At 33.8% G+C, this 22,414-nt stretch overlaps 2 protein-coding genes across 2 annotated transcripts in view; one reads left to right on the top strand and one right to left on the bottom strand.

Annotated features, from left to right (window-relative positions):
• LOC144856384 (caveolin-3-like) overlaps positions 1 to 22,414 on the top strand; it is a 156,942-nt gene that overhangs the window by 73,435 nt on the left and 61,093 nt on the right. The gene's annotated exons all lie outside the window — the stretch shown is intronic.
• Positions 18,065 to 22,414, bottom strand: part of LOC144856351 (uncharacterized) — a 49,933-nt gene continuing 45,583 nt past the window's right edge. Inside the window, exons 6-13 of the mRNA XM_078714339.1 lie at positions 21,733 to 21,922; positions 21,279 to 21,480; positions 20,804 to 21,015; positions 20,453 to 20,666; positions 19,765 to 19,953; positions 18,866 to 19,018; positions 18,411 to 18,614; positions 18,065 to 18,138 (exon numbers count right to left, since the gene is read on the bottom strand). Of these exons, the coding sequence (XP_078570465.1) occupies positions 18,080 to 18,138; positions 18,411 to 18,614; positions 18,866 to 19,018; positions 19,765 to 19,953; positions 20,453 to 20,666; positions 20,804 to 21,015; positions 21,279 to 21,480; positions 21,733 to 21,922 (1,423 nt within the window). The 3' untranslated portion in view covers positions 18,065 to 18,079. The remainder of the gene's footprint in view (positions 18,139 to 18,410; positions 18,615 to 18,865; positions 19,019 to 19,764; positions 19,954 to 20,452; positions 20,667 to 20,803; positions 21,016 to 21,278; positions 21,481 to 21,732; positions 21,923 to 22,414) is intronic.

Below are 22,414 nucleotides of genomic sequence, written 5' to 3'. Positions count from 1 at the left end.
TCATAAATATCATAATAAGTGTTGATTCTTCGACAAATTGCTAAAAGTCAAACGGATAAAAACCAAACCATGTTAAATAGGAACGAGGAGTGCTCGGAGATTGCTGGTAAAAGTGCGTCGATGACATTTACTAGTTTCTTTTGTGATATTAGTTTAGACTGATATGTTTTAACATTACTGAAACATGTATTGTAGATTGAGAAGTATTATATTATCTAAGCTCTTACAGTTTTTCTAATGATGCGACGGAACTTCGTGTGCAATATTAGCTATACTCTACAGAATTCTTTTTTCCAAACTTACCTGGAACTGGACATTTACTAGGATCACTGACACACACAGTATGTTTTCCATTTTCACACTTATGAGCACCAGCCACGCAACCATCGCACTGCAGGCTAGATCCTCCATCATAATGGCAGACGTCTGTCTGAGATTCGGTCCATTTGCTGTACCTCATCACAGCTTCTTTTGCATATCTTAGTACTGTTTCTGAGAGAAAGAAAAGTACTATAACAATGGACAACCTTTCTTTCTAATAGACAATTTGTGCGTTTCTTTATTACAAAATTGCAGTTGTAACTCATTTAGAGGTTTATTGTGACGATCAAATTTATGATAGTATGTAGTCATTATCGAAAAACAAGTGCCCAATCACAACGCAACAATTTGCCCTTAGGTCAAAGTTTAAAACATTATTGCATTTATCCGATAATTATCCGACTTGAATAAGATAATTATCGGTTACTTTTTCTGGAGTGGAATCCGGTAAACACAGAAACTGCAGAAACACGGTCTTGTGCGAGTAAGTAAGAACCATGGAATTAGCGTACCGTGTTCAAAATCTAACATATGATACTCGCAGATAGCTGGCAGGATAGCTGTGCAGTCCATTATGTCCCAGTCACCAAGATCAGTACTGACATCCCTGGTATCGTAGACATCTACAAAAGCCGCAGCTCCGCAGTCTTCAGTCGCACTTATTCCGGGTCTGTTTGGTAGCCATTTAGTAAAAGACGCCGATGACCCGTTTGTCCACTTGAAAGTATCAGTACCCTAGAACATATACATTGTTATAATTGAAGTCATAGGGAGTATAATAAACGGCATGTCATGTGATTAGTTTATAGACTTGCCCTGTCAAAGTTACGTCCCCCTTCTCGTGTAGTTAGCATGGCCAGTTCATTACGGCGATTACGAGTGACACGGGGTCGGATAGCCATACTCACCCCAACGTCTTTCAGCCCAATCCAGTATTTGTATGGTGAGAGTGCTGGAACGAGGTCGCGAAGAAATTGCTGTTCACACGTATCTTCAATCATGACTAATTGCGCATTGTCTGCTTCACAGGCCGCCTTTGCTGCATCCCAAGTTTCTAGCGTGTCGTTGAACACTTTGTAACACGTTTCTTTGTAAGGTGTGTAACCAGACCGACATAAATCTAGAAGTACAGTGTAAGAGTTATAGAGTAATTACAATCGGCCGATTCATGTCTGTAAGAATCAGACACACTCTTAATTACAACGTAATATATCGATCACATGTAAACTTGTATCAACGCAAGTTGTTTTAGTTGAGGAAGTCATCGTTATGATACACATGTGATCCTGTATCTACAACTTACCACCACCAACATCTGGTCTGTCCGAATACATAAATTGAAAATGTTTTGTGCTAGAAAGAACTTTAGCGCTATTAGCAGTCGAGAACCACAACAAATCAGCCACGCCAACAAAGCGACGAGTGCCTGGAGCAGTTTTTCCGTTTTTGTCGATTCCTAGGCGTACACGGAAAGTTGGTTTTGCTGCAATCTGAATGGTTCCAAGCTGTGAAATACATGAGATATGTTACTACGATTGTCTTTGATTTCATTTAGAAAACACCTGTCCACTTATATCATAAGTCATTAAAACAGAGAGTTAAACACATCACCCAGCGAAATAAAGGCTGTAATAATTGTAATCAAATAAAATAGCCTAATAATAACAAATCTGAAGAGTGAAAAAATTGCACCCAGCCAAGATCGAATTCGTTATCCTGATGCAGACAGACGTTATGCTTCATTAATAGGTATAATAATATATTCTTAACTTATTACTGAAGGTACTACACTGGCCATCCACCCGTTTCCTAATCTTTTAAAATGTATCAGCGCTGTAGGTAAACACCTAACATACTTTAAAGTATTCTTCCAAACCTTAACCAAGCTGACTGTGGGCCCTACACATAATTGAATCTGGTTGATTGTAGAATAACTTACATTAAATCGAACAGGAGATGGTCCAGGCATGCTTGGGTTTACCGCTGGTGGCTGGAACAGCTCTGTGTATTCTGATTCAAGTTTAATATATTGCACATTTTTCGACTTCAATATTGTGAAAGTTACATCTACTGCTTTTCCCGTTGAATCATCATCGTGCCAAATACTAATCAGTATTATTACATCATCACTAAAAATAACAGCCAACAAATACTATTATCGAAATCAAATTAGAGTGGTACCACAATCACTATATCCCAATACTTAGAGTGATTATGTGAACATATCTTCCCTACTTTGAGAAAAAGGCTTATCTACAAAAAGCTACTTTTGAGTAATTGACCAAAACGTGTTTTTGTTTTTCATTACAAAAGTTCATATAATATTTTATTTTCAAATGAATATATTTCAAAAGTAAATTATTAAAAAATATCTGACATAATTTTCAATTATTACTTTTTTATTTGGGGGTCATTAAAAATGGTGGGAAATACTTCGAAAACAGTGCACTTTTTCAGTTATTGATTTTTGATCAAAATTCACCAAAACATTTATGACTTTAGTTGAAATAAACCATAAATGCAATTTAGATCACGTAATTTGTAAAACAAATTATAAAATATATGAAAAAGGCTTTTCTCTTGAAAGTGTTAATCTGCCTCATTATATAGCGCCTATCCATCATACTGTTATCTGATTGGTCAATTGCTGTAGTTGAGGCCTTTTGTCAAAACGTCAAATGCCGCGACTCAAACGCTTATGTACAAATTGGTTACATTAAAAATTCTTCAAACATGAACAATGATTGCCAACGATCAAATGCGACGAATGCAATTGTTTGCCAATTAAATAATGCACATCACAATTTCTGATAGTGTTTGAACCATTCTAATTTATCTTATTTCATTCATACAATTCTACTATAATAAGAACAATTACTCTTACAGTACATTGCTTGTATCCGATACTAAACTTACCCTTTATAAAAGGAATTAGTTTCATATGTTATCTTGAACGACATCTTAGGCTTCGGGACTTCATTAATCAGCGTATGAACTTGTACTTCTCCAACCCAGATGTGAGCTCCGTCGCCAATCTGCATTCCAAGTCCTAACCAGTGCTCTGATCCATTTACCACCGCGTCTGTATCGTCTAGGACAACTTCTACTTCTAACGCTAAGATGTTATTAGAAGCATCTGGGTCGGTCACTTCAATAAAGTCGTCGAACTGTGTCACCGACCAGTCTTTAAGGATGCCGAAGTCATCATCGTTAGCAATGTACTGCGTCCGAGGAGCATAGTAGCAGAACTCTGTCGAATATGTACACGATAAGGAGTCACTGACATACGAAATGGACACTTTGTTGATACTCCACTGCTCGCTTGTCTTGTTAGTCGTAAAGTTATATGGTAATGAGACTTCAATTGTAGGATCAGCGGTACCTTTTGGAAACTCAACGAAAAGGTTTATATGCACCTTTTGACCAACGTTAACATAAACATTACCATCTGCAGACTGCTCAGTAATGTTCATCACGAAATGCGGTAGTTTACTGAAAACTGCGTTTGACACTCCTTCTGCGGTGACTAAGCCATTGAATATGTCAGTTAATTCAGCAGTTATAGTTACACGTAAAATAGCTCCAGGTTTTACATCGGCTACATAGAAATTGATGTAACAACAATAAATACAGATTATTGTTGTATATAAAAAATAATACAAATTAGGAAGACATTAAAACTATAATGTTCACGTACTTCAAAGAAGTATTGGTGATATATTTATAATTACGATTTTGTATAACAAAGCAATGTAGGCCTACGGTTACCGGAGGGATCTATAGGAACTGTTATAATGTGATATGGTTGGTTGAGGTCTGCACATTAATTCATTAAAAAAATGCTTTTACAATTCAAAAGATTATCAATTTGATAATAAATCTGATCTTATACGCTAACAACATCAGTTTTATAGGAGCAGGGATGTGGTAACACTCATTTGGGTTCAACAGCTTACAGTGTAAATTATTATTTTGGCTAAAAAACTAACAAAAGATTCAGTTAAAATACCATTAACAGTGGAATTGATGGTCCCTTCAAGTTGAATGTCAGATAAAAAGTAATCATTATCACTAAAAGATAAAGTAATGTCTGATGCGGAGACCAGGGTGACCTTGAAGGCGCTCTGAAAAATACAATGGATCCGTGGCAACATCTGATAGCAAATCTGACTTAAAAACAAAAACACTCTGAGATTAAATTCGGATGTTCTGCTTCATTTTTCCCGCACGCCCAATTATATTATAGGGAAAAGACCTATATCTATGGTTTAACATACCATTACATTAAGTTATATTAATTATTTCACTGCTAAAATCACACGTCACACTTATTTTGTTATGACAACATTACTCAATTAAGCAATACCGTATATTAGGAAAATATAAAACAGAACCATACCGTCATGGTGGAGTCGGTGTTTCCGTTTCCTGTTAAAGTCCATATAAAAGGATCTGCAGACATGTCGAACTGAAAAAGATGTTACTATAATTACCAAACGATTATCGGTGATGTGTCTATATTTGCCCAGTATCATTGGAATAGTTGGTAATACAACACCACATGTGTTTCACATGTTTCTCCTAGTATCATAAGCAAATATTCCTCTGATACTTGGAAACTATATCTCGAAGATTCAGGACTTAGAATTGGGTAATAATTACACTCAACCGGTATTTATAGTAATATATACATGTGTGTGTTATTTCTTTAATAAACTAACGTATACGTATATTATCCATGTCGACACACGACACATGACACATGGATTCGTAACTTGATTCATTTGGCTAAATTCATTTTACGTCCGTCCTTAGGGCAGACAGGTGATCCATCGTTCTCAGTAGGCTAGCGATGGAATTTATCGTCTGGCTAACATTTTTGTTAGTTTTTTTTCGTTTTAATTAAACATTTTTCTTGTGAATAGTTTATGTTTATGTTTCATCATTGTAAATGTATTTTCAACAATTAAATCTCAAACGTGTAAAATTCGAAACAAACAAAATGCACAAAAATTCAGGATCACGCGCGTCACACTACTCGCACACACATTGTGACCCATTTTGCGACTAGGGAGTTTTCCCATTCTACTTATTCTATAATAAACTCATTATACCCTTCATATGCATTCTCATCTGAGAATCATCGACGCACAGGTCAACAATTGTGCAAGTTTTGATATAATACTAATCGTTATTTCTGATGCTGTATGCAAGTATTGCATGAATACCACCAAAAAAACAACGAAGTGGAAAACATTACAGCCAAATAATCACCCTATAGCCGCCGACTTAAATTAAATCAAAAATAGAGAAAAAAAGATTATATATAGACATTTGATATATAAATTAATGGCATGGTCAGAAACACTGTATATACAATATGTGTTCTTTTTTTGTTAATTACCTCCATATTCTCAGCTGTAAGGGTGACTTTAAAGCCTGTTCCTGATGGCAATCCAGTAGTGTTCACCAAGAGGTCCGTCTTTACTTCATCTCCAATTCCGTAGTAAGATGTCGAATCTTCTACGGTTGCGCTCGCATCCATGCGAACTGAAAGTATACGTTTCCGGTATTAATAAACAATTAGATAATAACAATAAGAATAATTATTATTATACAAATAATCAATGTTTATGCGTTGAGAAATTGACTGCACTATTTAACGAGGCATAATTGACCAATAAAATTGCAAGAATACAATCAGGTGTATTATAAATTTATCTATACGATGGTCTGCTATCAGATTATTTAAATTATCTTTCATTTTTTGGCAGAATCCATTACTACAGAAGGTGGAAGATCTGGTAAATTTATTAACAATCGCCTCTATTTTGGATTTATCATTGAAAAACGAAACAATATGCGCGCAATGCATGCCGATATTTAAAGCTAACCGCTTAAATGATTATAATCGACTTCTTTTTCAGATTTTTACCTGTTTAAAGACAAGAAAAATGATCGCAATGTAGGCCCATTTGGGGTTAATTTTTTTTTTAAAATGTAGTCTGTGATCTTAAAATAGACCATACACAATATGTAGGGAATGCGTCTTTTATCAAAATGTACTCAATGGAACTCTTGTTCGCCAGAAATTAAACAACTTTCGCCCAATAATATCATAATAAAGTAAACATATCTTATTTCTATCACGGGTCAAAGTTTAATATGTTACTCTCCAATCATCCAGTATACTTTTGAATCACAACACGAAATTATTTCGTCGGGAACTAAGTGGATATTGCGTCCAATTCGTCTTACATTGTTTTGTTCTAAAGAGTGTTTTTATTAGCACATTTGACTTAATTGTGAGTGTAGGTACTTAAAAAAGGTAAATTAAAAATGGGCTTGTTGACCACAAATATACTTTACTATTATACTAGGCCTATACTGAAATAGCAATATAAAAGCAAAGCTGATAGAACGTCATTTGAATCTTTAACTACAGTTTGAGTTGAGCAATTTCATTTGAATAATAAAATAGAATATTTACTTTTCAAAATATATAAGCCTCTTGGTTTATTAAGTCGACTATCGCTACTTTGTTGTGATGATACTCCAGTTGTTCTATCCACTCGATATATATCACCGAACGTGCCTGTCCAGTACAGATAGTTTCCATAAATATCAATCCCCCACGGGCGCACCGGCACAGTTATAATCGTTTTTCTGTTAGTTCCATCAAGGTTAGCTTCCTCAATTAACTGACTCGGCCGATCACTCCAATACATCTTTCCATCTTGAGAATAGTGAAAAACAAAAATGAGAGAGAGAGATACGTTTACGATTGTATACTGTACTTGAATACCCGTATTTCAAGCACGATACCTTTTAGAAGGCGCGCTAAAATGGATTATCATGCATTTAGTTCAAATTAAAACAAAGTTCTAGAAAATTAATCACAATGTACAACGTAAACAAATATTATAACTCATTGAGAAAGAGGAAAGTGTACTCAAATGTACGCATATCTTTGATTACCGGTATGGGGTATTAGTCACTCAAATCAATACAAAATAATGCAACCGTCAAAATAAAACTTAAAGAATATTTTAATAATGAACAGCTTGGAATATCAGTTTAATTAAGTTATTTTTTAATATTGTTTTTTGATGTTATCTTGTCTTATATGTATTTTCTTGTTTTTCCATTTTTACTGCGTCCAACTTAATGATATATTGTACTAGGCCCAACCACTCACTTTTTCAGTTAATACGGATTGGACCCCATTGGAAATAAGTTTACTTTTTATTTGTCGACTTAATGGGTTATCCTGGTATTCTTTTTGTACATTGTATATTTTAACTTTTGTGTATGAATATCGAATAAAATCAATCAATCAATCAAGTCCATGGGATTTAGACTTATACCGTAACTCACACAAATTGCAAGAAAAGGTTTTTTTTGATGAAATGTGTTCTTTAGACCCCAATGAACACATTTATCAACATTAGGACATTTTTCGATAACGGGAAGTAGCCTAATTTGCATAATTAAAAATGGCGGCCATTTTTAATAACGTACTATGTATCTTGGAAACCGCTAGTCACAGATACTTAATTATGGTGTTAAAATCGTTAGAATATATGTTTTTATATTCACTGTAATGAAAAAGTTTGTCAAAAAATTTCTAACATTATTGACCTTTGACCTTGATTTATCATATCTCAGCAACCACTAATCGGAGTTATACAAATTAGGGCTTAAATTGTTCAGAAACTACACATTTATATCCAGTCTAATGGCATGTTTTTGCAAAAAATGGTGGATTCTAACATTATTGACCTTTGACCTTGATTTATCATATCTTAGCAACCACTAATCTGAGAGACACACAATATGGCTCAAACTGTTCAGAAACTACATATTTATATTTAGTCTAATGGCATGTTTTTGCAAAAAATGGCCGATTCTAACATTATTGACCTTTGAACTTTGCACTACATAAAATCACATAACTTTGAAAATATTGTACATATGAAATTGTTTTTAGTGTCAAATTGTTCAGAACCTACATGTTTCTATAGAGTCCAATGACACATTATGTCCAATGATGGCCTATTGTATGGTTAGTAACATTTGAACTATATTTGAAAAGGATTTTTAAACCCGGAATCTTCTTCATGTAGGCATTCATTAGAACATGTGATTTGGCACTACTTTTAAAAGATTCATAATTAGGCTGACCACCACTTGCAATATTTTCGCCGTATACAGTAAAAACCTCAGTTTCCTATGGAATTTATTTATTTATTTCAATAACCATATACAGTATGACTACTAGTGGTGTATAGTTTTTAACCTTTTATAATTTGTTTTTGTACTTTTTATACGTGAATGTATTGTGTATGTACAGTACCATGTTTCTATGTGGTTTAATTTTTACCATTTTTTAACCATCAATTTTAATGTTTTTAATATAATATCTTGTAATTCAGCTTCAGCTGCAAAGACGATAAAAAATCAAATAAACAAACGTGTAAACTTGTAGGCAGTTTATGGATGAATGCAATAATAAAATGTACCATGGCCTACTTTAAACTAAACATAATAAGTCAACGTTGCAACTCTTACATTTTAGAGAGCCAAATCACATGTTCTAATGGATGTCCACATGAAGAAGATTCCGGGTTCAAATCCTTTTCAAATATAGTTCAAATGTTACTAACCATACAATAGGCCATCATTGGACATAATGTGTCATTGGACTCTATAGAAACATGTATGTTCTGAACAATTTTACACTAAAAATAATTTCATATGTTAGTACAATATTTTCAAAGTTATGCGATTTTATGTGCAAAGTTCAAAGGTCAATAATGTTAGATTCGGCCATTTTTTGCAAAAACATGCCATTAGACTAAATATAAATATGTAGTTTCTAAACAGTTTGAGCCATATTGTGTGTCTCTCAGATTAGTGGTTGCTAAGATATGATAAATCAAGGTCAAAGGTCAATAATGTTAGAATCCGCCATTTTTTGCAAAAACATGCCATTAGACTGGATATAAATCAATGTGTAGTTTCTGAACAATTTAAGTCCTAATTTGTATATCTCCGATTAATGGTTGCTGAGATATGATAAATCAAGGTCAATAATGTTAGAAATAGCACTTCCATTCATTTTTGGACAAACTTGTTCATTACAGTGAATATAAAAACATATATTCTAACGATTTTAACACCATAATTAAGTATCTGTGACTAGCGGTTTCCAAGATACATAGTACGTTATTAAAAATGGCCGCCATTTTTAATTATGCAAATTAGGCTACTTCCCGTTGTCGAAAAATGTCCTAACGTTGATAAATGTGTTCAGTAGGGTCAAAAGAACACATTTCATCAAAAAAAACTTTTCTTGCAATTTGTGTGAGAAAAGGGTCATTTTTTAGCTAAATCCCATGGACTATATGAGCAACATACTTTGTGCCTAGCGAGTAAAAATATCATTATGCGCATGCTCATGTGTTTTTGAGCGTCCACAGAATTGTCTTTTTACTCGAAAGACGCGTGGCGCGTGTTGTGAACGCAAAGTCGCTAATGTCAGGAAGTAAACACAAGAATCTCCTGTTCGTCCGAAACGCGTAACAATTTCGAAAGGCATTGTGGTATAGAATAGAGCTAATGGGTGGCGCCATTGTGAGCCATGGAGAAGCGCGCCCGCATCAAATTAGAAAGTCAAAATCATAGAGGGATCTGCTAATACTATAGGGGGATAGAGTAATTGACTGAGCCCTCTATAGAAATTAATTGTTTTGACTTCCTAGTTTGGAGGGGGCGCTGCTCCATGCTGTGAAATGGCGTCGCCCAGTTTGACCTTTTAACCCTGTACTTCCGATACTGTGTTTTGAATGTAAATTGAAGAACAGGAGATTCTTGTGTTATAAGTTCTTTGGTAAGATGCAGACTCTACTACATGCAGTACATTGAATGTCAAAGTGATAACCCCATGTACATTTGACATGATTTTTGATTCAGGATCAAAATTTGGTACACATTTCTTTTCTAGGTCTGACTCTAGTCTACACGGTGCAGGTATAAATAAGCAACGTGGCCCGAAATGATCATGTTTATATAGCAAGCGGCTTTATGTATAAACATCAACAATCAGCATTGAAAGTAGTTACTATTGTCTACAGTACATTACATACGGTAATACTATTTTATAACTTACATGCATTCATGGCCATACAGTAACTTACCGGGAACTGCTAAAACAAGTCCTCTTGCTTCTCGTACGTTTGTTACTAACACGGTCCTTGTGCTCAAGTCATTTAACTTCGCTCGCTCTATCACATCGTTATCGGCATCAGTCCAGTACAGGTATCTAAGTGTACGTATAATCTATGTTACTATATTAACGTCCTGTTACAAGTAGGCTAGTTCACATCCCTTCCACGGATAAAAAAATATATTGAAACTTACGAAATTACTGAAGCAGATTAGTTATTAGGCTAATGATTTACGAATATGTGAAAACAAATGTTAAATCTTTATTACTTCCTTTATTGAGTGGTATTAATGCATTACTATTAGTAAGTTTTTGCTTACTAACCAAAATTAATAATCATAATAATGGAAATGTGAAGTTCATAGTTGATCTCCCTTCAACGTGAAAAAATGTTTACTGTGTATAGGCTAGACATTACCCGTTAGATATATCAATCGTAACTAAAAAGGATTAAGACTGTCAGTACGTTCTATCCAGATTTATTACTTTAATACGGCCAGTCTTTTACTAATTTAGATTATGATACAGTACAAGTGGTTCTATACAGTGTTATATCTGTATCACATGTGACACCTGACACCTTTTTTTTTTTTTTAAATGGACAATAAAGTATATATGACTATGACTATGACTATAATCGTACCCTAACTTTAACCGTAACATAGTACAGACGCCATGTGAAACATGTGACAATGTATTTACAGAATTGGCCTATAATGGTGCAGAGAATTGGGTGTGAATGAAAAGTCAAACTTACAAAACTACTAAATCTGAGACGTTAATAATTAATTTTTCTAAATTCTTATTATTCATTTTTAACGAATTTAATTGTATGGTTTAGATGCGTTAATAATATGCAGAATACCCGAAATGTGATCAAATATTTTGTCTCCTTTGGGTGAGTGAAAAAAAGATATATGTAATTTAAGAGAGAGTGACATACCCGTTAGCTGCATCTATCTCAATTGCAGACGGACCGGGTAATCCTGTGTCAAACAGAATTATTCTGTTTGTTCCATCCAGATTGATTACTTCAATTCGGTTGGTGTTAACATCTGTCCAATAAAGTTTTTTTCCAGCTCCATCAACGGCTAAATCATACACAACTTAATTAATGAAAAAAAAAGTAAATAATTGCTGCAATCTCAACCTATGAAATTTACTTGCTGAAGACTAAACCTGTTTTTACCCATTTTAATTGATAACTAGGGTTATGTATTATTATTATTAAACTTTCGCACGAGGGCGTATACGTTTACGGATGACGTCAACCATATACTCATTTACATAAGTGTAGTTCATGATTCAGCAGTTTCGTTTTAACGTACTTCTTCATACATTTTGATTTGAACGCAACGCATGTATCGCGCACGCAACATACACCGCTCGCATTAAAACAATTGCCTTGGGCCGCCCAACCCTACCTAGCTAGGCATTTTAACTTTCATATTATTATCTGATAAATAGCATATTGCGATGAACAAATCTTATTGTTTGACTTAATTAAAAGCATAACTTTAAATTTACCATTTTGTTTTCTTAATTATTTTGCAGAAATGAAATCTAATGATCTTTCATGTTCCGATACCCTTTGGTTAACGTTTTTCACGTCGCTATTTTTCAAAAATAAGGTTCTCGACGCAACTAATTATTGTTCGTAATGCTTCCTCACGTAGAAAGAAAAAAAATTATATAATTTAAGGCGTATCTTTAAATGCAAGGCAGTTTAATATTTGAACCGTACGATAATTCGGAGGCCTAAAAAAGATTCAATTTCTTTTATAATTATTGTAGTTAAACATCGTCAAGGCCGGTACTATTTTAGATTATAAATTTCAAGAATCTCTTTTGCAGATTTAGGTACAAACAAGTTTTAGTGGGATTCCTTAAATATTAGTGAGTGAAATTGATTTCGTGACAATTTATTTACAAAATAATTTGATAATGTCTTTATTTTTAAAGAGCATGGTATATTGATTTTATTCTATGTTGTTTTTAATAGTTACTTTTACTGTTTAGTTGTTGAATTTGTTTGTAAAATTGTGTTTATAATAATTAGGCCTATTCATAATATTCTTCTTGGTTTTATTATTAATTGTGTTCGGTGTTTTGATTTCTAGTGTTATGATTCTATTATACCCTTTATTATCTCCGGAATTTTACTTCTTGAAAAAAAAATATTTTTCTTTGCGAAAGCGGGAAATAAAAGATTGTACAGGTGCATATTTGGACTAGGCGCTCAATTTTCCTAACATCACATCTGTTATCAACGCTTACTGAAATCTTTCGATTCAGAAATCCTAAATCCGACCCCGTTATCGACAATTTCTGAAAAAATCAGACGGATTTATAAAATGGTCACCTATGCAAAAAGAAGTAAAACGTAATTTTCTTAACGACATTATGTTAATTTAGTATCCTCAAACGTTTAATTATTATTTATTAAACAGCAGCGTTTAGTGCAACAACGTTTGGTTCAACCTTGAAATAACTCTAAAGAGTTGGTCTATTTGGACTACATGTTGAAAGTAGTGAAGTTATACACTTGCTACCAAATAATTAGGCCTATTCTTTAAAAATAAATTAATAAAACAAAAATACATTTCTTTTGCATACATTTTTGATAACAAATGCTCTAAAAATACATGATACTTATTTTTCCTAACAAAACATGTTCAAATAAATAGAATATTACGAGCATGAGGTGATTCCAAAGACAAAAACACTTCATGTTGGTTAGTGACAAATGAAAACTGTTCAATAGTTCTGCTGTAATCAGACCAATACAGTGTTAATGTGCTAATGTCATAATCGAGAGCGAGAGGTTCAGTTAATCCGACATTCTGAATAACTGGTGCTACATTTAAAGTTGTGTTGTCACTGTAACTAATGTTTGTCATATATATTCCAGGAGGATCCCGGTTGGCTACAAACATGACATCACCTGTATTATTAGAATATTAAAAAAAAAACGTTTACTTGAATATAACACCTAAATAAACAATAAGAATAACAAAATTAAACACCCTAATTATAATTTTTGTTAACAGGTTTCTTACAAGCATTGTTCAGTCCCACTATTGCAATATTAAAATAACTGTAGTTACCGTACGCCTTAAGTGTCTTTCACACCTCTCAATATTTCGTCTTCACGACGCGCCTTGCGCGGCTTGCGACGTGCTAATATTTTTTACTCGATATGCGTACATGTGGTAGATTGTATAATGCTTTAGGAAAAATATCTAATATCATATCTATAGTTACCGATATATTTGATTAATTTACCGTCACCAGTGTGTGAACGAATAACAAGAACCACAAGGAAAATTATAATTTCAATGTTGTAAATAAATTGTGATTATTAAAAATGTTTAATAATGTTATAATACTCAATCCCTCGAAAACATTGTTTAAAATAATAACAGTAACGAAGTAATTCATATTAAATTCGTACAATACACTGTAGCCTACTTTGAAGAGGATAAACATCAAGGTTATTTAGAACAAACGTCTTTGTATTAACCTTTTGTATTTTTTATTTTTTTGCAAGTGTATTATAGCAAAATATAAGGGAATTAATGAAAAAAGGAGATAATACGGAATACAAAGATTTGAAAAAATTACTGAAGAAGTTTATCAAATTGTGATGACATTAGGAATTAACAAAAATGGGATAAATAATTGTGATTTTATGACAAGATAATATGAATGTTAATAAAAGTGGTGTTTACGCCACAAAAGAGAACAAAAAGTTCTTCCTAAATGTAGAAGTTAGTCTGAGATACTATTACATTTACAGAATTGGTAAATAATATATTAATAACATACCTTCACTTAAGTGTAGAATTACAGAAAGAAAAAAACAGACGAATTTCCAACAGGCCATTTTTTTAAACAATCTAACTTCACAGTGTGTTAATAAACAATGTTCAATTACGTCGTCAACAACGAATATGCTGTATATCACACGGTCGCAATATTATAACTAACGCTATCTTGTAGCGATTTGTTTGTTAATAACGCTATAATTCAAGTTAATTTAATACATAAGACTGACAATAACTACTTTATATTCACATAAACACAATAAAATTACTTTTAAAACAAATTTTTTTTATTTTATTATTATTATTATTATGTAATATATATATATATATATATATATATATATATACAGACCATGCATATTTCTTTTCATGAAAATCGATATATCAGGGACGTCATAAAAAATATTATAGTCTTTCTTTCATTATCTTCGTGGACGGAAATATTTTGACAAGCATTAGTTTTTATGGCGTTCACTCAACTCGGATGCATCTTTAACTTTTTTAGCCATGACAGTTTTTATAAAAAATAAAATATGTACGTGCATGTGTGTGAATAATAAGAAAATAATGATGAGTTATGACTTTTAAATTATTTGCTAGATTAAAAGCAATACCGCTAGTATTAAAATTAATTTCATACACATTAGCGGACAAATTAAGTACTTTATATGCACATAAACACAACAAAATTGTACTTGTAATTGACGTTCATTCGACTCATGCATCTTTAACTTTATTTAGCAATGACAGTTTTTATAAATAATAAAATATGTACGTGCATGTAACGGGGGAATAATAGGAAAATAACAATGAGTTATGAATTTATTTTTAATTCATTTCTAGGTAAAAAATAGCAATAACGCTAGTATTAAAATTAATGTTATACATTGGCGGACTAATTAAGTACTTTATAGGCCTATGCACATAAACACAACCAAATTGTACTTGTATTGATAACACACACAAGTAAACTTTAATAGTATTTTATTGTCTTCAAAAAATACAGAATGAATAACTTAATAAACTTACATTATACTAGATAAGATTAGAGCTTAGAGTTTTGATGCATCATGATCATACTTTATTAAGCGGGCCGCATTAAACACTTTTTAGAAGACAACAAAAATATCCTAAAATGTGTAAGCAATGAAAATAATTCGCTACGTTAACAAAATTCAATACCAGATTAAGGAATCACGTGACGATGCACAATGGGCCAGAATTAATTCAAAGTGTGCCAAAAGTCCAAAATGGTAAATGCGGCAATCCAAACTAGAAAAAAAGACATCCTAAATTATATAAATCCACTAATAATTTTATATTTGTTAAATTTTAATAGTGTATTGTTACCATGGAAACTAGGCGAAACCATGAAATTTCAAAATGAGCAAAAAACAACAGTTTTGATAAATTCGCTAAATTCGTAATTTTTTTCTACAAAAAAGCATCGGTTTTGATACTGCATGAAAGTTTTATCTTTTATTAACCATATAAGCAGCAAAAATAAAATTTCAATTATTGCTTTTGACATTAATATTTCGGGCAAAGCTTGAGCTTACGCAGTTCTTTTTCTAGCTTTTGCTTTAGCTTCATTCCATGATCTCCAGCCTAATCTCTTTCTCCACGGTACGTCTCCATATTGCTTTTTGTCGACTCGGAAACTTACTCGAGAAATACAATTTTCGATCCCCAGATCAATAGTCTGAGATGGTATTTCGAATCCACGCGTCGTCATTGGTCAAATCATTTGCATCGCACTTATATGCAAACAGAACATGCATATTGATTGTCAGGAAAATCGATATATCGGTGACGTCATAAAAGCTTAATATAATCTTTGTCAACACTCTGTCAACACTATAAAACTAGTTTGACAACAAATTGTGATGTGCCCAAATATAGTAATGATATTCCCAATCATTATAGGGATATGAGATCATCATGTCCATATATGGGCACGTCACATAAAGTTTGATAGTGTAGATAGAACTTTATGGACGGAAGTATTAAATAACACGCCCTCTGTCGCTCTCTCTGCCTTTTGCCACGTAATACTTTTTATAACGTTAGCTTACGTTACAGATTCATGTTTTTAGTCGCGTGCAAACGAGCTCATTATGTCGGTCGGTTGGTCAGTAAACACTAACTCAAATTTGAGAACGCGACTGCAGCCATGTATATGGCCTTGTTTATAGCCATGTCAGTTTTTTTGCTATATAATAAAATATGTACGGGCATGTATGTATTATGTATTATTTATGTACATAATTTGAAAATACACCTAAAATAACTGTTTTTTCGACAACTTTATTGTTTATTTTTAATAACAATATATCACTTTAGGCGACGTATTAAAATATGTTTTATGGTGTTCGCTAACAAAAACATCTACAGCTTCATGTTTTTATAGCCATGTCGGTTTTTGTTGTTGTTAAAGAATAAAATATGTACGCGCATGTATGTGTATTATGTATGTATATAATATGAAAATACGCCTACAATGACTGTTTTTTTCGACAACTTTATTTAAGCGTTATATTAAGTTTACATCGTAACTAAGATACTGTTAAAATAAACAATCAGGCTTCCTCCTTGGTTACAGTGCATAATCAATAATCATCTCCTTCAATTCACTACATCATAACCAGCAATGGTGTTTGTACAAGGATACAGTCTGATACAGATTATGTTTAATACGCTCATGCGCAATAATGAAACTATGTATGGATCATCTTGGTGTTTAACTGTTTAGAATAAAAAATACCTTGGTCTGTTACACCAGGGTGGTTACACTGATAACCATTTCATTCGAATGTTATGCAATATTATACAATATCAAAAACAATATACTTTAGTTAAAACGATATAGTGCAATTACAATTGTAAAAACAGTTTAATCGCGTGCAAATTGGATAAATTAAATACAGTAGAACCCATAATGAGGGGACACCTTCAGGGGACCCAACAAATGTTCCCCTTAAAATGGGTGTCGGGGGTTGGTCGTAGTGTTAAAACATATTTCCTCTTTTTCGTTTCACGGGAAAGTGTCCCCTAATAGGTACGGTAAATAACAATAGCTGTTCTGTCATTACAATATTAATAACTATTAAGTACGTAAAAAATCTAGCTATAAATATTCGAAATTGATATAATTCTTATTAATTTTACGTAGCGCCACCAGTGGCCCGGGCATTTTGATTTTTCAAAACAAGCTTTTGCGTATCTATGAAACGTCATGCGTGACAAAAACATATTTTATTATTATTAGGCCGAATCGCCATTAATGTTATATTACGGTACGCCAAGACATTCAAACTATTTAAGAACATTCAATAATTGTTTACTCACGTTTTTGTTAAAAAATATTGAATTTTGACAAATATTGCGTAATTTAATAATTGCAAAAAAAGGGTTAAATACTTTCAAAACACAGACAGAAAAATGTTCAAGGTAATTCGTTTACAATTAATTTCTGGAATGTTATGTATTTTTAATATGATATTTAAATAATCAATGCAAATATCATGAATATTACAATCAAAACAATTAAATATGAATTGAAAATTGAAAATATGTTCTATATAAATTCCAAAATAGAATTTTAGAAAAAAATGTCAAAACTACAATAGGACGGAATCTAATTTGCATAATATTTGCGAAAGTTGATTAATAACTTAGAGTCGGGCCGCTAAAATATCATGATTTAGCAGCAGTCTCTTTTCATTTTCAAATCTCCATTATACTTCAGACCATTGTCATCATCTGTTGAAGAGATAGAAATGAGTTATGTAATCGTTGCCAGTTAATTTGTTCGTATAACGTATAATTGATTATTTCGTTCCATTCAATGGTTCTATTTAACGGACAGCCCCACAATGTTACAATTGTTACAATTTAAGATTGTCGCACTTAAGTGTTTACTGTAGTGTAATTATTTAAGATTTCATACATTAGGAAGCAAAGTTTAACCAATCAGAAGCGACGGTTCAGATGAGAACTTTGTGGGAACTAAATAAAGATATAAAATAACTCACACAACCAGTTATCTTCACTAGTTCCAGCCGTCTTGAAGTCCGGCAAACTTTTTGTGATCGAGTCCCATGCGTCTTTGCTGATAAACTCCCACGTTGCACCATGATCCTTACTGCGCATGTAACTGCTCATGTCCATGTGAATGCCATAGATATGTCCTGTGAGTTGGTCAGATCCAATGACGTTATGCAGGTTCATTGGAAGAGCTATTAAAAAAAATATGTATATGTTAATAATAGTACCGGGGGATGTTTAGAATCGTCAGTCACGGAATATTGTTTATATGGACGATGTACTTATAATCCTAGTCAGTTCACCTTTGACCGTTAAAGAAGGAGGAACAGGGAAGAGTAAACTTACAATTTCACTCTTCCCTGGGAAGTGCTGAGTGTCCTGTGCTATCCAGGACAGTGCTATTCTTTGAACGACATTATGAAACCAAGTCTCATTTTTTTACCTTTCCAGCTTCCATCTGGTGGATTATCTTGTACATAGCAGGATGGAACAATCTTGTCTGATAGACGTCCAAATGAAGGGTTACAAGCAAAAATGACGTCATTAGCCGGATCGTCTAACTTCTTAGTTATGACAAAACCCCGATCGTAATAATCTGTCGAAATTAAACAACACATCGTTAGCTCAGTATATTGAGTAGACAGTTGATATGATAGAAAAGAGCCACACGGACGGCAGGAACCAAACCAGGAAGTATAATAGACCCGAAATGAAAACCAGGGCAAAGTTTGTCTTTATGAGATAGTTCAAACTAATAGGTCAGTTCAGGAGACCTGGAAACCTGTAATCCAATACGCCGCCGGCGATTAAACCGGTACCCTACCAACTACTTTAGGAGTATGGTGTGGAGGGTGGTTGGACACCCAGTTGATACTACAAGGGTGTTGGTTCAGGAGAACCAATAACGGCCATCCAGCAAACCCCTCCAGCCCGGAGATGAGATAGACCCCACTTGGAGATATGGCTTATGCCTGTGTATCGTATCATGATGAGTACAACTACTGATTTCCTGGAAGGACTTGGTGCACTATACGGTATCTAATCTGCTACACGATTACGATCCTCTAGGTCATGGAAACTAGAACTAGAAACTAATTGAAATGTGTTTTGAATTGGTAAACTTTGTGTAAGTAGTGTTCTTAATAATGCTGAGGTTTGACGCCTTTTAAGCGACGGATCTTTCTGTCTTTTGATATCGTTCCTGGTAAATTTTATATTTCTTATTTATCCAAGGAAGAGGGAAATTATCTAATTTATCTTTGTATTTACAGTTGATAATGTCTTTCCTTTGGAAGTAACGCATTAAATATAATTCAGCCTCTCAATTATTCCCAAACTTACCTGGAACTGGGCAGTCACTGGGGTCACTGACACACACAGTATGCTTCCCGTTTTCACACTTATGAGCACCGACCACGCAACAATCGCACTGGCTAGATCCGGCATCATAATGGCAGACGCATGTCTGGATGTCAGTCCATTTGCTGTACCTCATCACGGGTTCTTTAGCCGGGTTAAGTGCAGGCTCCTCTGAAGTAAACATAATCAGTGTGATAATTAGAACAAAAAAGTGAGGTTCGGCAACATGGGGCCCGTTTAGGCTTAGTTATTTACATGGAAATGTTGCTAACAATTACCTACCAAAGTTAGCGATAATTGGTCTATTAAGCCAACGCGGTTAATGAACTAAACTGAACGGGCTCTTATTCTCGTCGAATAATGAGGAAAGGGTTATGGGTGACATTAAAAATGATAGTGATGACAGTTATAGTAGCTCATTTGATTAAAACACTATGTTCACAATGCTTTGTGTATACATTTATAAGACAGGGTTTAATTTTCTCTACTATATTTATATTGTTGTACTCAATCATGTAGGAACTTTTAAACTTAAGAATTGAGTATTCTGAAAATATTCAAACAAAATCTAGCGAAATTATGTTTAGTTTTTACAATGTAACTTAGAAAATTGAGGAAACTTTGAATCGATCAAAGTTGGCGCCTTCCCTTTGCTGAACTAGGAACCTACCATCAAACATAGGATACTCGCAGATAGCTGGCAGGACAGCGGTGCAGTCCATAATGTCCCAATCACCAAGATCAGTACTGACATCCCTTGTATCGTAGACATCTACAAAAGCCGCAGCTCCACAGTCTTCAGTCGCGCTTGCCCCTGGCCTATCTGGTAGCCATTTTGTATAAGATGTCGATGAACCGTCTGTCCACATGAACATATCAGTACTCTACAAAATGCAAGATGTTTTGAATAACCATAAGGTATAATACAGTATATCGCATACAGTTAATTAATATAACCACCGCCATGATTACATCAGGTTACGTCATCAGTCTTCAATTATATGGATAACATCATACTAACCCCAGCGTCTTTCAGCCCAATCCAGTATTTGTATGGCGAGAGTACTGGAACGAGGATGCGAAGAAATTGCTGTTCAAACGTATCTTCAATCATGACTAGTTCCGAATTGTCTGCTTCACATGCCGCCTTTGCTGTATCCCAAGTTTGTAGCGTGTCGTTGAACACTTTGTAACACGTTTCTTTGTAAGGTGTGTAACCAGGCCGACATAAATCTGAAGTATGAGAGTTAATGTTGGAGTAATTAATCATTATAACAAACAGAACATAAATCAAAAATAACAATCTCATGTTTGTGTATAGGCTATGTAGGCCTGCCTAAAAAGATATAAACAGCCAGTTCCGAATTAGATTAAGTATTGCCAAATTTGGATCACGATAAGTGCAACAATAAACGATAAGAAAGTTATAAAAAATCAACCAGAACTCAACCATTTTCTTGCACATTTCATTTTCAATACGATAATGCTACACTTACCACCACCTTCAACATCTGGTATGTCCGAGTACTCAAATTGAAAAAGATCTGTAGAACCTAGAACGTTATCGCTAACAGTCGAGAACCACAACAAATCAGCCACGCCAACAAAGCGATGAGTGCCCGGAGCACTGTTTCCATTTTTGTCGATTCCTAAGCGTACTCGGAAGGTTGGTTTGGCAGCAATCTGAATAGTTCCAAGCTGTAAAACAAATGTTACTACATTTTCAATTTGTGTTTGTGTTTCATTTAGAAAACTCCTTTCATGCACGAAGGAATCTAACGGAGACAAAAAAAAATAAACCACACTTGCTGAACATTTTTTTGTTTAAATTTTAAATTAATAAGATTCTGCAAGAAGTGGAACGTCATGGCCCGTCAAAACTATAATCTGTAGACGATAATGGCCGAAGTTGAAAGACTTTAGGTTCCTGCAGAACTCTATAAAACTTACATCAAATCGAACAGGAGATGGCCCAGACATGATAGAGTTTACCACTGGTGCCTGGATGAGCTCTGTGTATTCGGATTCGAGGCTAATATACTGGACAGTCTTAGACGTAAGCAATGTGAAAGTGGCGTTTACTGCTTTCCCGGTTGAATCGTCATCATGCCAAATTGTAATCAATAGTATAATATCATCACTAGAGACATAGATCAAAACAAAATAGTATCATATTTTGTGCTACATCAAACAATAGGGTATTTATTTTAACACACCCGAGTAAATTATTGTCATTTAATTGGAGGATTATATTTATATTATATTGAAGATGAACTATTGTGTAATCGTAAGACTAATAAATTATTAATATGTTTTAATTTATGTTTATGTTTTTTTGTTTTTTGTCTGCCAGTGTGAGCATAAACATTTTTTATTAGCTTATTGCTGCGTAGTGGTTATTAATTAATATTCTGAACAGTAGCTTGACCTGCCGTTACGCTTCATTGCTTGTCAGACTTGAAAGTTTATTGTTTGTCCACAGACCATTGGCTTAAGAAGACCTAGGCATGCGTTTAACGTTTTTTTCACTGCATAGTCTGTGGGAGGTATTTTGTTATCCAATGAGAAGCGTTCTATTATAGACACTCGGTTTGTGTCTTTAGGAGGGCCGTGCGTCATCAAAACTACGTTA

Source organism: Antedon bifida, chromosome 11 (assembly GCF_963402885.1).
Source record: "Antedon bifida chromosome 11, ecAntBifi1.1, whole genome shotgun sequence".
NCBI lineage: Eukaryota > Metazoa > Echinodermata > Crinoidea > Comatulida > Antedonidae > Antedon > Antedon bifida.
The sequence above is the reverse complement of the archived record's forward strand: the minus strand, read 5'-3'. Positions and strand labels throughout refer to the sequence as shown.